At 42.2% G+C, this 16,527-nt stretch overlaps 1 protein-coding gene across 4 annotated transcripts in view; it reads left to right on the top strand.

Moving 5' to 3' along the window:
- Positions 1-13,062, top strand: part of ARNT2 (aryl hydrocarbon receptor nuclear translocator 2) — a 93,370-nt gene extending 80,308 nt beyond the window's left edge. For 2 of the 4 annotated variants that reach the window (XM_085233630.1, XM_010717466.4), the window contains exons 15-19: positions 446-545; positions 1,187-1,325; positions 3,415-3,580; positions 5,870-6,006; positions 8,313-13,062. In XM_085233630.1, coding sequence (XP_085089756.1) covers positions 446-545; positions 1,187-1,325; positions 3,415-3,580; positions 5,870-6,006; positions 8,313-8,411 — 641 coding nt within the window. In that variant the 3' untranslated portion in view covers positions 8,412-13,062. Of the gene's footprint in view, positions 1-445; positions 546-1,186; positions 1,326-3,414; positions 3,581-5,869; positions 6,007-8,227 lie in introns of all 4 variants that reach the window. The other 2 variants (XM_085233628.1, XM_085233629.1) reach the window with 2 other exon arrangements.
- Positions 13,063-16,527: the final 3,465 nt, after the last annotated feature.

Below are 16,527 nucleotides of genomic sequence, written 5' to 3'. Positions count from 1 at the left end.
ACAATGCTTGCACTGTATTTCTTGGCTCTCCCAGGCCACACATAGAACCCTTGGCTGAATGGAGCAGGGGTTCTCTGATACAATTCCTTGGTGCGTTTAACCCTGCTGCTACATCCATACAAACGGGCTTCCAGTGGGCACCACAAAGGTCTGGACTGTGTGACTACAGGGCATGTAGCAGTGTCGTGTTCCATGCAAACAATAGCATTAATGAGGTACATCCTGGGGAAGGGCTGTGAAGTACACACAGGCCAGCTGTGTCTCTAATTTCATATTGAATTGTCATATGGCTCTTTTGTGTCATAATGTATTCCACAGGGCTTTTTCATAAAAGTTTAAGAAGGGAAGAGCAATCCCTGCTGTGTGTATACCTTGCTATTTTCTTTAAGTAATTTTTCTTGTCCCCTAAGCATTTATTTTTCTTTCATCCACTTTTCTTTTGTAGCAGATAAAAAAATGATGGCCTCAGCATCCACAGCGGGAAACCAGCAGCTGTATTCACAGGGAAGCCCATTTCAGCCAGGACATTCAGGAAAGAGTTTCAGGTACTGTAGTCCAGATCCTGAGCACATTAACTAATGACTGAGTGCAAGCTGTTTCCTTCAGTTTGGTGGAAACCACACTAACCTATAGCAAAAGGGCTTTCTATGTCTGTATGAACTTATCTTCTTGTATCCTTTGCTCCTACATGATGTCTCTGCATCTGCGCTAGGCTTACAAGCAGATTTGGTTTACTCAGATGAAAATAGTGGCTGGTAAATAGATAGTTGTTGCTGTGATGGTGACACTGGTAAAAGATAAGAAGCAGTAACAACCCTTGAAGTCAAACAAATCTGAGAGGTGATGGGGCAGGCTCACATGTCTGTCTGATGAATATTCACCCAATTAGGAAGGTTCACAGGTTTACCCAGAGCTGCTTTGTGCTGCCTTGTGCTGCTTGATGCAGGCTGCCTCAAAGGCTCTATTTGTCAATGATCCAGTCTAGTGGACTCCACTATTAAAGGGAACAGAAAGTATGTTTAGAATGCCAGTATGCTTGATAGTTCTTTAATGTTTTAAGTCATTTTTCATTAATACAGAGTGAACAGTTCTAATGTGATCTTGATTCTGAAAATTTCAATATCTGTAATACTGTTTGTACACTGGGAGTACATCCTAAAGCTGGAAACTGAATCTGTTTCTTTAGTTCGTCTGTGGTACACGTGCCTGGTGTGAACGACATCCAGTCTTCTTCATCAACAGGCCAGAATCTGACACAGATATCTCGCCAGCTAAATCAGAGTCAGGTTGCCTGGACAGGAAATCGCCCACCATTTCCAGGACAGGTATCAGTCAAAGCTGTTCTGTTTTCATAGTCATTAGAGATTTGCAGTCCTTCTTCTTCTTACGTAAGAATTGCTAAACCTCATTTATAACTTGATGAAATGTACTTTACTTCTATCATTTATTCTCAGAGATAAATCCGTTCCTCCACTTCTGTTCCTTGACAAGTTATAATAATTAGAGACAGCAGCCCTATGTGTAGTTGCATTTAGTTTGTAATAATGTTCATAATAGTTACAGTTGCTGTGCTGACATAAATCCCAATAGAAGGTCTCAGTCTAGCACTTATTTTTGTGTGTACTGAATGAAATAAAAGAGGACAGCTGTTACGATTTACTATTAGGCTCACACCTATTAGGCTCACACCATTTTTTCTTGCATCCAGCAATATTACTCACAGTTAGAAGCACAGTCAACAAGTGGTACATCCAAATACAGGTGTGAATTCAGAGCAGAGGGCACTGAATCTGTTGCTTTCCATTAGCACTGCCCAGTGCTACTCACACTATGATGCATGCTGAAGGAGACAGCACGTCTTTCCATGATGTGCCCCACAACAGCATCAGGGCTTCATTAACCCAGAAATCACCTCTTGTTCTTGTTAACAAGAATAAAGTGCTTCAAAACAAAGAATAATATGAAATAATCATGTTCTGACTATCACTAATGCTGTTCTTAATCACTAACTTTCCACTGTTTGGTAGGTTAGAATGACATCTTAGGCTGGGTGATAAATTCCTTTTGAGTAACTGAGTTACTTCCACGTTAAACATGTTGATGCTGCCCAGCCCTCAGCGTGCCATGGTTATTCTGTCACACCTGTTCAGTCAGATACATTTGTAAGGCTGGCACTTTGTTGAATAATATGGAGGGTTCTAAAAGCGATGTTAAAAGATTACTCATCCCTCTTTCTGTCCAAGTCAACAGAGTTTATATGTGATCATGAGGAAATTGGAATTCATTCATTGTAAATAAAGAGTTAAGCCTTGCAGAAATAACACATGCTCTCATTGTCATTGTAAAAAGCTTTAGAAATGGACGATGTCTTAGGTTGGAACTGAGCTGAAGAATTAATAGCATCTTCATCATGTTATATGCCTGTTGGGATCTCTCTCCCTCCCCCAGGTTCATTGCGTTTGTCTCAGACAATCTTCACTTGAGCGCATTGATTGCCAATAGCAGCTCACATCATTAAAGCATCCAGAGATGTAATCACCTTTAATTTCTATTTGTGGAACTGGCTAGGCAGTGTTTTTCTTGGAACTTTTGCATTTGTTCATAATGCAGGAGATGGGAAATAGTTTATTAGCAGATTTTATCTGTAGTGTTACATGTTGTTGTAGCACATGGTTTTGCATGACATGCTTCACCTCCCTTAGTCTCAGTATACGTCTCAAAGCAGTCTTGCAGTGTTTAATCATTTGTATAACATTCATGGAGATCCTATGATGAAACCATTATGTAGGTGAAAATGGCAGCAAGTTGCTTTTTAATACCCTTGAATTAATTTTGCTGCCCAGTTAAATCCAAGTTGGACTGTTTATTCCATACTCCCAGGGATAGCGATTCACACTACCTCCCAAATTTTTTTACAAGGCAAAATAACCTTGTTCCCTGTACTCCTTAGGCAGGGAGTGTAAGCAGATCATTATCTTCTTTGGCCAATTTTCCCCAAGCTTTGGCGACTCTAATCATCTGAGAACTCCATACATTCTACAAGACAGACGGATAACTGTGATTTTCCTGTGGCACTGCAAAATCAAAACACATGGCAACTGATTCCTCACAGCTCTTCAGTTTGAAGTTAATCCTTGTAATAGAGGTGAAGGAAATCTTGTTTTTACCAGTAGCTCTTATTGACTGCGTATAAGTTAATAAGCAGGAGAACCGTAAGTGTTGATTTGTGGCTTCTTGTGTTTCTTATACAGCAATATGTTGGCTTTGACAGAAATAAAATATGACTGAGATGGGGATAAATATCATATCTGCAGGATTTATTTAGCTTATGCTGTCTATTATTAAAAATGTGTGTCTGTTGAAATGCTCTTCAACAATAAAAATCATTCCTTTCTTTTACCCCGTATTCCTCAGCAAATTCCGTCTCAGTCTGGCAAGGCTCAGTCATCTCCCTTTGGGATTGGAACAAGTCACACCTACCCGGCAGATCCATCATCATACAGCCCACTTTCCAGCCCTGCCACCTCTTCTCCAAGTGGGAATGCCTACTCCAGCTTAGCAAACCGAAGTGCAGGGTTCGGTAAGTTTTGAACAAAGTAGCACAGAAATGCCCATAAAAATGAAACCTTGTGGCATAAATTGAATTTGAAATCCTCCAACTTTTTCTTTTGGTGCTTCAGTTAGGAAGCTTGGGGTGTGAAAGGGTTCTGCTCTTGTTTTGTGCACAGCAGACTGCGATAACCTTATTCCCTCCGTGATGCATCCTCTACATCCAGCAGACTTTAGAATGTTGTGACATTTTTTAATACGAAGTTGCATCTTTTTCCCTGTCAGTTGTGTCATAAAAGATTCATAGGTTGCTTGCACCATTAATACGTCTTTCCAAACTGTAGCCAGAAGGTTCAGTCTCTGCTTCTAATGATAACACCTGAATGGCACGATAAAATTTACATTCTTTCAGTTCTTCAACTTCTCTGCATAGTGTTATATCCCCTTGTCTGGGGATGGCTTGCTGCTATTTGGTTGGACACAAGACTGTGCTGACCACGCTGCCATTTGGGAAGTGGTTTTCCTTTTCTGTGCTCAGCTAGTGGCTTTCAGACTGTAACCCTTTGGTGAAGATTTCTGGACTCCAGGAGCACAACAAGATTTAAGAGTAAAAAAAAATTAAAGGTTTGTCAATGATAAACATGGGAGTGCATGGGAGATGTTGCTGGCTGATAGTAGTCTGCAATTCCAGAAAGCTTAGGTAAAATCATAGTCATGGGTGCTGTTTTCCACTTCTTTCTTGACACTACAACAGGAGCAGCTCCATTGCAGATCAGCCTCCCTAAGTTCAGACCTGTGCTGCATTGCTTGGAATAAATACAGTGAAATGGAGCTTTTCCCGCAGAGCTTATTCATGACTCCATTTTCATTTCCATTAGGCTTTGTACATTTGTTTATGAGACAGCCTTGCATTTCAGGCCTAAGCTACTTGGCAGGAACCCTTTCACCTAATGAGAAACATTTCCTGACCTACATCAGTTTGGATGCTATTAATAACAGCCTTCACAAAGACGAATGTCTTCAACCTCTGGCTTGCAGTCACTCTTTTGCTGAAAAAGAGCATCATTTGCCTCACTGACTTAATTTCAACTTATTCTTCTGAGAAAACAAATATTGCAGGGTTGTTTTTTTTTTTTAAGAGCAACTTAGATGAATTTTATTTTAGCTAGTAAAACGAATGTAGGATTTCTGAGTCAGCTGAATTATTGTGTAGCAATGTCAGTTAGGAAGAGCTGTAATTGTCTAATTCAGATGTGGTGGAAATACATCACTGCAGCCTGTATACCATCCTGTAAAATGTTCATTTTATCTGTTTTGCTTGGTTTAGCTGGTAGTCAAAAGGATTGAAGCACTGATTATGGAATAGTAATTGATCTGACGTTACAGAGTCTGGTTATTGGAGACCTGACATAACATGGTGCATGGAAGTTTGGTATCTCTGGAGGAAATGCTGATAATCTGGGACAGCCAGATCTACCAAGCTTGGTTCTCTGTAGCATGAGGAAGACAGACAAAAACAGTAGGAATAGCTATTTAAAAAAAAAAAAAAAAAAGAGGGAAAAGTGTTAGCCTCTCAGGAAGCTTTCTAACATGCTAAATCTTAGAAGGAGATATTGAAAGTAATTAAAACTATCAAAAAATGTATAAATTTGGGGCCAGTTTGTAGAAATACAGGGCAAAATGAATTCTGCTTCAGTGTGAGCTGTGACTGCTCATGCAGTGTATGTGTAATAGATGACTGAATTAACGTGTGTGGCATCATATTTTTTTCTGGCAGGTCATTTGGAAGAAATCCATCTCCCTGAAGTCATCATTTTAAATGTATTTACCATAAAACCTTGCTGTTCTTATTACATTCTCTGGAATTTACATGGCCTTAGTCTTTAAAAGGAATTATCAGCATAATGACACAGTAATAATTTGCTATAAGCTAATGCTAAATAAATCATTTTGCAGCTGTAATATTGGCAGTTAAGACAGTGTAGCTAACAGCACTCCACATTTTTAATACAGCAATGTCCACGTTTAATCAAGCTGAGCTGTTGCCTGTTGATCTTACTATTTTTATATCATGTACAAAATGTGAAATTGCTTCTCAGATGAGAACTGTACACCCACTGCTGTAGAAATGATTGAGCTTTTTAATTAGAGATATTTGGATGCTGCAGTTTGTTTATTTTTTAAGTGAAATGGCAAATGGATGGCACTGAGGGTCTTTTTCAGGGGATCATTTGCAAACACAGGTGTTGGTGGCTGAAGTCTCCAAAGCAGCTTTCCAAGGGGCTGCTCTCTGACTTCTGCCTTCTCTCTCTTCTTCCAGCTGAAGGTGGTCAGAGCAGCAGCCAGTTCCAGGGAAGGCCATCCGAAGTCTGGTCCCAGTGGCAGAGCCAGCATCACAACCAGCAGAGCGGAGACCAGCACTCACACCCACAGCCCAGCCAGACCGAGGTGTTCCAGGTGAGCAGAGCCCAGTGAGCCCTAAATCCCTCTGTCACTGCTGGTTCAAATAACTGTGGCTGTCAATAAGCTGGGATGCTAGCAGGGCTTCATGGAGTTACCTGTTACTGTGTGTTGCTGCGGGTTTGCATTGCTCATGCCTGCTGTTAGCTGGAACTGACTGCTAACTAACAACTAAAACTGTTTTTCTGTTTTATTTTAAGTTGTTACAACACTGGTTTCCCTGTACCTGAGGTGTGTGTATTTTGTAGGGAAGCCATGAGATGGTTCCAGTGTCTGTCTTACCTTGTTGCTGACCTCTAAAATCCCAGTCAAGTCCAATTAGACTTAATTTCAATTCTCCTTGATAGTTCAAGCAGGAAATGAGTGTGATATTGCATAGGTAGTGTCCAATAAATCTTTGAAGCTAAATAAAGTCAGATATCAGATAGCTGGTAAATAATCCTCTTCACCTACCTAATTTTGTTACATCAAGTACAATTTTGGGCCATCACTATAGGTGGAGTGAGTCTTTATAAGTTAATAAGTTCTTGTATAACTTGTTTTTAATTTAGATGAAGACAGTTTGCAACAAAACAATGGAAGTAAATGCAGAAAAGACAGCTCAAGCCCCACGTAAGGTTTTGATGTGGGGCACCTGATTATCTTTTAAACAGTAAATTTCCCTGCAAGACTGGGCTTGTGCTTAGTTGCTCTCAGGAGCACTGCAGAAGAGGCATTAGCCTGAAAATGTTCCTGTGTGAAAGCAATGGTTCATTCACACAAACAAATAACATCACTACACCTAGAATACCTGTCTGCATGCCATGTGGCCCAGACAAGATAAATCTGTTGTATCTCTCCCTAAGCAAAGTTTAATCACTTTGCATGTACTTTAACTTAAAGCATCTTCAGGGTAATTTCAGTGAGCTGATGGCAGCAGAATTCAACGGCCTGCAGAAAGGGCTCCCTCCAGGCACTGTCTTGTGTCTAAAACAAGCGCTGTTTCCCAGCAAATATTTTATGAAATTGTGGCAAAGGAGAGCCAAGGATTAAATGGGAAAAAGGAAGAATTGGAAAAGGATTCACTTGAAAGGCCTCCAAGAAGTTGCTTGCTCTGTTTGTGCCTGAAGCCAGCCCTCGGTTAGGTGGACGTGAGGAGAGAGAGAGAGAGACTTCAAAGAGGAGCCATCCCGCTAGTCTGTAACTGAGGAAATGTTGCCTCAAAGGCCCCAGCAGCAGAAATGCCTTGAAGGGGATGGGAATTGAAACACGTGGGGGCAGATAGGGCTTCCCTTTGCCTGGGGAGGAATGTGGGGAGAGATACAGGCTGACCCTGGCAGCTTGGAAGCTGCTGGTTCTGCCCACTGCCTTGTTTTCCACTGCTGGCAACGATGCTACTGAGAGCTTGGATGGATTTTCATCTTCCCTGTTTTTGGGGTGACTGCTCAGTACACAGCTACTCTCAGCAGTTATTCCTTCACAGAGCAGATCCTGTGTGTTTTCTCTGTTTGCTCTTTGGATTTTGTTTTATTGTAAGGATAACGATCCATCCATGGCGAAACTTGGCTTTACAGTAAGAGCTTATTATTGTTAGGACTGACAGGAAAAGCAAGTGTAAACTCTTAGTTTTCTCAGCAAGAGATGTCTTTTCCCTGTGGCTTCAGTCTCCAGCTGAGAGGAAAGGTTTAGTATTTTTGAAGCCTCCTGCAGGGAGCTCACTTGGCTCAAGACACGTGGGAGCAATTACCATGAAATCCCATTTCTTCTGAGAAGTTTCCACCATTTCCTCTGCCACTGAAAGCACACGAAGGCTGCCTGGGCAGCTTGTCAGATAGGGTGGGTGTCCAGACTTCAGTGTCCCTCAGAGCAGCAGTACATTCACTTACAGAGTATGTGTTCCCACCACTGTGCTGACATAGCAGGAATTCTTGTTGGTAGGGTGCAGGAGTGTCAGAGATACTGAATACTTCTCGTATAGTGCTGCCCTCAGTGAAGCTGGAGAGTTTCCTTCTCTCCGTGTGTAACTGCCCATTACAATGGGAATTGTTTCAGCCTGTGAGGAGTATTATGGGACAGCTCAACTGTGGTTTACTCAGAGGAGCAATCTAAAGCTGACGTCCCACATCCTGTTCAGAAAGCTCTGGCAAAACATAAGCAGCACGTAAACCTTAGCCCAGAACCCTGCACAGGTCCGTTCTCTCCTTATTTACCTAACCTTTTGCCTTTTCTGGTTTTGCAGAATGAAAGAATGAACAGGAAACACTTTGTGCCTGGATAACATGTTAGAAAGTGACACATCACTTTGATTTTTCCTTATCATGCAGGACATGCTGCCAATGCCGGGGGATCCAACGCAGGGTACTGGCAACTACAACATAGAAGATTTTGCTGATCTGGGCATGTTTCCACCATTTTCTGAATAGCTTGTGAAGCAGAAATGGAAGCTCTTCTTCAAGGCCATTTCAGTATATTTTTGGCTCTGCTTTTTCTGTGTTGCATTTCTGTAGAAGCTACTAAACCAGAAGATGCATTTCTCATATTTCAGATAGTGGTGTAGGGCTTGCTCTCTCCTCCACGGGCTGCGTTAGTGCCGACAGAGGAGCTCCAGCTCTTGGTAGTGTTCATTGACAGCTCCGTTATATTTTTTTTTTATTTTATTTTATTGTCATCTACCTCAGAGATGAAAAACTTTGTTTGATTTAAAAAAAATATATATATCTCTGAGTCTTAAATATTTGAATGTGAATGATATCTAATATTTCCTTTGAATGGTAATTTTTAAATAGATAACGCAGTAAGAAAGACTAACAGAGAAAAGGTAAGGTGATGTGTTATTACAGTGCCTACCACTCAATTTCGATGCCTTGCTTTAAGCTTAGGTTTCTGGAAGCAGACAGAATATTCTGTTTTCTTTCATTCTTGTAGTTTTTAGTTCACTTTAAATGTGAGATTAAGCAACATAATGTAGGCCTCTCTCACCAGAAGATTCAGCTCCACCTTTTCTAACTTAAATTTGAATGTGTGTACATTTTGGTACTTTATGTATATCTTGTGATGTATGAAGTGATTTCCTGTACTGGTTTCTTTTGCCTTTTAATGGGGTCTATTCTGGAGTGTACTGAGAAGGCTTGACAATATGTGGAGGCTTCAGATACTGCAGAAGTCTCCATCACTTCACACAGTGTTCTTACTTTTAATTCAGGTGGTTATCTGTTCAGAACAAGCATTTACTTACAGAAGCTATTAGTCTGTTTTTGCACTGAATTGAAGCCTATGTAACTCTACACGTTTCTCACTGGCTGCTTTAATTTTGATTGTTCTTGCTTTCCCAAAAATACTCCCTCATAAAAATGACTGTAAACCCATCAAGATTGCAGTTTCTATATTAGCTGCATTTCCTTTCTGTGAAGTACTTTTTATACTGTGAAACCTCACGTTTTAGCAGTGCAAGGTGGTGGCCTATTACAGTGAAATCATTCAAGCTCATTTGCTGTAAGCAGTGAGATGGTTTTGTAGCATACACTTTTTTAGAGTTGGTAATGGATATCAGTTGGACTCTTGTCCACTGTGTACACAGTGATAACTTGAATTTTTGCTTGGATTCCCAAGCAGTCGTTTTTGTTAAACCCTGTTAACGCTTTTCTGTTAAATACCGGGTTTTCACCTTACAAAGTGTTTCGAGTACTGGCTATTCTGAATGCTGTGTGCTTTTCCACAGAGGTAAGTTCATCAGCCTTCCTTCAGAGCTAGTCATCTACCATATCCATTCATCAGAAATGTGGTAGCAAGTTTTTTATTTGTTATCTCATACATATGATGATTTACAGGAGGTTGGGTTTGTAAGCTCAGCCTTTTTAATCATTTCTTTTGGGGTGGGAGAAGGAATTGCTCAGAAAGGACAAGGAGCCCAGAGTTCCTGCATGCGGATTTTCTGCAGCCTTTGAGGTTGGAAAGGTTGGGAAGGAGTAGGGTGAGCTTCCCGGAGCCTTTGCATATTCAGGAGCTGTCGTGGACCTTGAAACAGGAACCCCCATCTAGATCCCAATAACCACAGCCCCACATCTAGATCCTAATGTTCACAGCAATTCATAGACTTCACAGCACTGCGGTTTAGCTTTTCTAGCTCCTCTTGAGTCATGGGCTATGTTCCAATGGAAAGGACCACATACATTACTGTAGTCCATGTTGCCAGGATAACATCTTGGAAAAGAGGGCGGGCCCCTGTCCTGCAGTTTGCCCTGGCATCATGCTGAAAGGCAGCGCAGGCTGCCAGGCCAGCAGTGGCACAGGGACCATGGGGTGTTTTTCCACCTTACTTTGCTTCCCCAGACCTCAGGCAGAACAGCATGTAATTTTCAGTATCCAGGAAGAGCCTTTTCTACTTTTTCTCTTGCCAAGTCTCTCTTATCCTATGTGCAAGTGGGGCTAGAGACACTTTTTTTTAGGAAATTTTTTAATGTATCTAGATGCAGTACTGCAGAGGCCTCAGATCTCCTGGTCTGTACTTGCCTCACCAGAATCACACTGAAAACAAACAAAAAATCTTACCTCTTCTCTCCCAGAGATAGGGAAGTACCTTCTTAGGTGAGCAAGCCATGCACTTACGCACAATTCATTTGAATACATGAATGTTAATTCTCTTGGAGCGTTCTCCCTTTCCACCCATGCTGCTCGAGAGAATGACTGCTCTCTGAATTACGTAAAGAAAGCTCTGCTGTCCTCAGAAATTCAGTATTTCTGAAAAAGAAGCCTTGGCGCAGGGCAAGCTGGGGGAAGGCAGGGTCAGCATCTGCACGCTTTGATAGGGAGAAGCAGTCTGTAGAATCTGATCCTGAGGGAGAGAGCAGCAGATGAGCAGTTTCTGTCTCTGTGCAGAAGATGCTGGAGATGATACATTTCAGTTCTTCTAGAATTTTTAAAAACTATTAGTCTGTAAAGTGAAAAATGAATCAAAAATGCTATTGCTCTGTTTTATTTTACCTGACAGACTGTTCTGAGCAGATTTATAATTTATTCTGAATTCAGTCCACAAATAAGATGTATGCAGTTGTTTTTATCCTAATATCAGCAGTGATGACTTCATCCTAGAATCACAGAATAGCTTGGGTTGGAAGGGACCTCAAATATCACCCAGCCCCAACCTTCCCACCATGGGTTGGGTGCCCCCAGCAGACCAGGCTGCCCAGGACCCCATCCAGCCTGGCCTTGGGCACCCACAGCTCTGGGCAGCCTGGGCTGGGACATCACTACCCTCTGAGTAAAGAATTTATTCCTCACATCTGATCTAAATTTCCCCTCTTTTAGTTTAAAGCCATTCCCACTTGTCCTATCTCAAAAAATTTGACTGTGCAGTTAAAAGTGCACTGTTAGCAGAACTTCAAGCACATTTTCCCTTCTTTTATTTGCTGTGTTTTTCTTTTTTCCATACAGCGACATGCCAGTGCGCCTGAGGCATCAGGGCACGAGCAGCTGCTTCTCATCTGCTAGCCCCCCACCTTTCTGTTCGGGAGAGGGGATGGCTGCTCCATTCAGGTGCAGATGGCACCAGGTTGGGGCTTTCCCTGCAAGCCGTGGTCATCCATTCCTCTGCTTTCTTCTCCTTTCCGCCCTTCCTTACCACTGCATTCCTTGCCACACACACATGGGGAGGCGTGGGCAGCCTTTCCCAGTGAGAGGGAGCTTAGCAAGCTTCAGGTTCAGCAGCTCTGTGCTTTAGCCAAGTGACCGAGCAGGTTCAGCATCCACAATGTGTTAGCTGCTCTGCAAAGCCCCATCCCAGCTCTTGTGGCAGAACATGCCGCTCCGGCTGACCTGTGCCGCATCTTTTTGTCTCGTGTTCGGCTGCTAAAGCAACTTCTTTTATAATATAGCTGGCATTGTAAAGTGCATTTGGAATGCTAACGTCCTTACTATGTGCCATTGGTGTAACTTTGCTGGTGCTTTGGCTGCCAGTCTCTAGAATTTCACAGGTGGTGGATTTCTTGTTTCTTCTGTGTGTTCATTGCTAAGCTGCAAATAAAGCTGTGATTTCTGATCAAACTGTGTTGCAAACACAGTGTTTCTCAAAACCGAATCTGCTGATATTTGAACTGCAAGTAATAGTGTCAGGGTGAGCTATTTCCAGAAGTGGGCATGTAGACCAAGATTTTAGATACTAAAATATGTACATTCCTTAGTTCGAACAAGCTGTCCTGTTTAACGAAAGGGACTCCATCACATTCCTTGTTAGAAGCACTACTGGCAGTACCTATGGTTATGCTTTAACCAGGCAGTTCCATTTGTAGCTTTGTTGCCTTTTTTTTTTTCCTGTTGTTCAAGTACAGTATGAAACTGTAAATACTTCTTGCAGTACTGCCTTTTTAACTCTTACTTACTTTTGGCACAGTGTTAAATAGTGTTGGATTTACCCAATTGCTATGACATATATTTTTATACATAGGTGTACTCTTTTCTCGAGAATAATAACAGCCATTTTGTCGTCAATGCCTTACCAGTGTCATACTGCTGTTGCTCTTTGTTTGCAAGGTATCGGGTGGACTAATTTCTAGTTGAGATATTTTCATTTTTCCTGGCAGTGCTCATTTGGGATCCAGGCAGTTTTTGCCAGTTCCATTTTTTGCAGTTGTAAGCTGTGAGAAGAGAATGTGAGCTTTGTGTTCTTCCTGTTAATGGAGCAAATGAAAGGTGATGGCATCTAATTGTCTATAGAAGGTTGGTCTTTTCCTGCTCTAAGCCAGAGTGCATTTCATGGAACTGATGACTGTGGGCACTGATTACTTTGTGTAGATTAATGGTCTTTAAAAAAAAAGAAAAGAAACAAACAAAAAAAGAAACAAAAAAAAAAAAAAAAAAGAAACCTCCAAAAATGGACTTCTGTCATTGTTAGGCACTTGGTTACTTATCTGTTTAAACTCTTCATATGGATGTGAAATTGTGCCGTGGATAAAGTGTATTTTGTACTTCTGAATGTTCTATATTTATGACTAACAAGTACAGAATCAGTTGTGTGTACGTATAACTAATAACTGCCTTTTTAAATTTCATTAAAATAAAAAGGTCATGAGCTGTTGTTAATTCCTGTCTTTTTGTAAATGGGTACAATATGCTGTTGGGAATCGTGGAGTGGGAAGTAACCCTGAATGATGCCAACAATCAGGCACTGGGCTTTTCTTTGCAATCTGTTTCTGTGCTGCATGGTTTGGATGGGAAGATCCCTTTTATCTTCATTTGTACAGAGGCTGTCCAGCGGGAGAGAAATGTTAGTTTGAGACATCGACTTTTGAAAGAAGTTCCAGAAAAGCATTAATTAAGAGCCCTGTTCTGCTGATGGCGTTGAGATGTATGATTTGGGATCTGTATTGTAGAGTGTTTAATTAGAGCACCATTGGTTTAGATTGATTCGTAGGCTGCGGCAATTTCTATTCCCTCTCTCGGGTGACAGCACAGTGCTTTCTTTGTCCACCTTTTGGTCTCATTATTCAAAGTTGAAAAATGCTCGCATCCTTCCCACAAACATCCTGGTGACCTTTCCAGACTTTCTTATGTAAAGTGCATTTGCCTTTCACAGTGGTTCTTCATTGTATTTATACTGTATTTCTTTGTCTGCTTTGATACGTTCTGAGCAGGATTTACCTCGCTAATAAATCCAAAAAGCTGATGTCTGGACCACCTCAGGGAGCTGAAGATGCTCCAAGGCATGCATTCCTGCTGCAGGGTAGGTGGTGTTTTCACAGCCCATGCACCATTTTAAGGGCTCTGTCTGTGGAGAGCAGACACAGGCCCTTGTTGGGACCCCTGTGGGAAACCCACAGTCAAAGCAGGGCACTGGGATGTCCTTCATCAGCTGCAGGGCCAGCCCCACCTGCTCTGCAGGGCTCCACTGGGTAAGTGCTCATCCCTAGGAGACGTGTTGGTCTGTGGTGATGAGGACAGAAATGCAGAGGGTTTGTTATTGTGGCAGTTGTTTGGTGCTTTTTGTTGAATTTTGGTAGGCTTTTAGTCGCATTTGGAAGGATGTTATGGAAGTAGGAGGGAGCACACAGAACAGAGGTGGTGAAGGAACACAGGGCGGGGGTGGTGTGGCTGGGCTGTGGTAGGATCCCTCCTAGACCTCTCAGATTCATGGCCATTAACCTCTACTCCCAGGTACTCAACCAAGCACACTTTTAGGCAACGTGGTGACAACTGGCTGTGGAGTTGCTGGGGGTGTTAGTTTTGGTGTGGAGATGCAGATATGGAAGGGAGCCAGATGTGCAGTGATAACTGCTATAGCTCAGCATGGTGGGACACCATCCACATGTAAAGGCTGGTGTGCAGGAAGGAAATACAGTTGATGTATCCCTACACTTGCCATATTTGGCTCTATAGTCTGGCATTAATGACTCATAATAACGGCTTAAGTCTTCATTATGATGATAGAAGTATATTTTTTCTTAATTTTTCCATGGGAGCTAATTCTTAGCCACATTTCCATCAATATATCATCGCAGTTGAGGATGTATTACTCATTTAATTTTCCCAATTTCTCTCCAAGTTGGATATAACAGGGACAGATACAGGGTTCTTCCATCTTTTTTCACCAAGGTTTGGCAGATTCCTGCTTGGCAATCCTTGGCAGCATTTTTCTTCAAATTTCTTGTTCTGTCCCACAGAAAATGAAATAACTTGAGCTGCATTAATGGACTTGGGATCATGTCCAAAGATTGCTAGGGCATCTTTTCATTAGCTCTGGAAAAAAATTATCTTCTAATTATAGACTGGCACTAAATACTAATATACAAAATGTGTCATTTGGGACCCAGCTGAAAATAATGTCATCTGAAGGGTCACACATGGAAGATGAACATGCAGCAGCGCTTAAGTGCAATTACCACAGTTCTTGCAGACAAAATTTAACAGCTGTACACACATTACTGCCATTACAGCTATGCAGGCACAGACTCTGAGGGACAGAAGAGGGCCCCAGAGGTTGGATATTAGGAAGAATTTATTCTCAGAAAGAGTGGTGCTGCGGTGGCACAGCTGCCCAGGGAGGCGGTGGAGTCACCATCTCAGGAGGTGTTCAAGAACCGTGGGGATGTGACAGTGAGGGATGTGGTGAGCATGGGAGGGAGGGAGGGGAGAGGAGTGGGCTGGGTGATCTTTGTGGTCTTTTCCAACTTTTCTGACTCTGTGATAACAGGGAGAGCTGCCTGAGACACCTTGGGCTGGGCTGTGGGCACGAGGAAAGATGGAAGGATGGAAGCTATGCAGCCCTATATCTAGAAAGGTACAGCTGTGTCAAGAATTTGAAGAACTGGTAGTTTGTGAACTTATACTGATGTGTTCTGCTGTCTCTTAAAAAATGTGTTTGCTGTTGTTGGAAAGAAAAAGGATATTCATTGAAATTAATTAAATTCCCATGAAACATTTAATTATTGAGAACCTGTAAAGTGTTTAAAACAGGGCAGTCCCTACAAGACATACTGGTGCCCACTGCACAGAGATGCTTAATCTGAAGGGATTTGGAACTGAAGGTTATTTAGATTCTTAACATATTTTTAATGACCCCCGTGATTTAAGGTCAGAGACCTCAGCGGGGAGTCAATGGAAGTTGTCACTTTAATCATTTTACTTCTAAAGATTCAGCAAAGTTGATGCAAATCGACTTAAATTTCCAGATCTTGCTGAGGAAGCGGGGTTCTGCTACCAGGGCTGACCTGGATATATTGCCTGGCAATGAAATGCTGTAGCAAACCCGTGGAAGCAAGTTGTCGATTATATAAATACGGCTACTAAAAGATGAAAGCCCTAATTGGGTAAATGTGAGGCGGATCACTGCAGATACACAACACCTCAGTGCAGACTGAACGCCCACTCTGCTCCGGCAACAGATTTCCCCTTCCTCATGCACAACTGTGTCACTGCAGGGTGGGAGAGTGCATTTGTGCACCAGTGTTAATAAGGTGTCAAGAGAAATGTACTCTTGTAAAATCAATCAAGACTTCACTATTGAGAAAGAACTTCATTAGAGAGATGGGAATATCAGACAGCAGGTCCCCGTTTTGCTCTTGTTTTTGTGCTTTTTGCCATCAGGATGTTTCACAGCCATTTAAAACTCTGGAGCTGAGCTCCCAGCAACAAGTTCTGTAATAACTCCTATTTCCAGGAGTTTCTAAAATTGGGTTAAAGATACCCTGAAGGCTCACATTTCTTTGCTGCTAAGGTCCGCTATCCAGAAGAGAGCAATCTCTCTCTCTCTCAGAAAGAAAATAAAAGGTTTCAGTTTCTTCTCATGAAGAGAGCGTGCACTAAAAATGCTATTTGTTGGACTTTTAAGAACCTTTTCCATCACCAACAAAATGAGCAAAGCGCTGCTGTTGGCAGTGGTAGTGGCGGGGTGCTCTGGCTGCTGAATGGCACAGCTGCAGCCAGAGGCACTGGGAGGTGCCCTGTGGAAAATATTTGGAATAACTTCTTTGCCTGGGCAGCCTGTGCGGTGCGGGGGCTGCAAAGGCCTCCAGCTGTGCCTGACATCAGCTGCCCAGTGCCTTGGTGATG

The sequence above is a fragment of the Meleagris gallopavo genome, chromosome 12 (genome assembly GCF_905368555.1).
Source record: "Meleagris gallopavo chromosome 12, MGAL_WU_HG_1.1, whole genome shotgun sequence".
Classification (NCBI taxonomy): Eukaryota; Metazoa; Chordata; class Aves; order Galliformes; family Phasianidae; genus Meleagris; species Meleagris gallopavo.
This window is presented reverse-complemented; position numbering and strand designations above follow the sequence as displayed.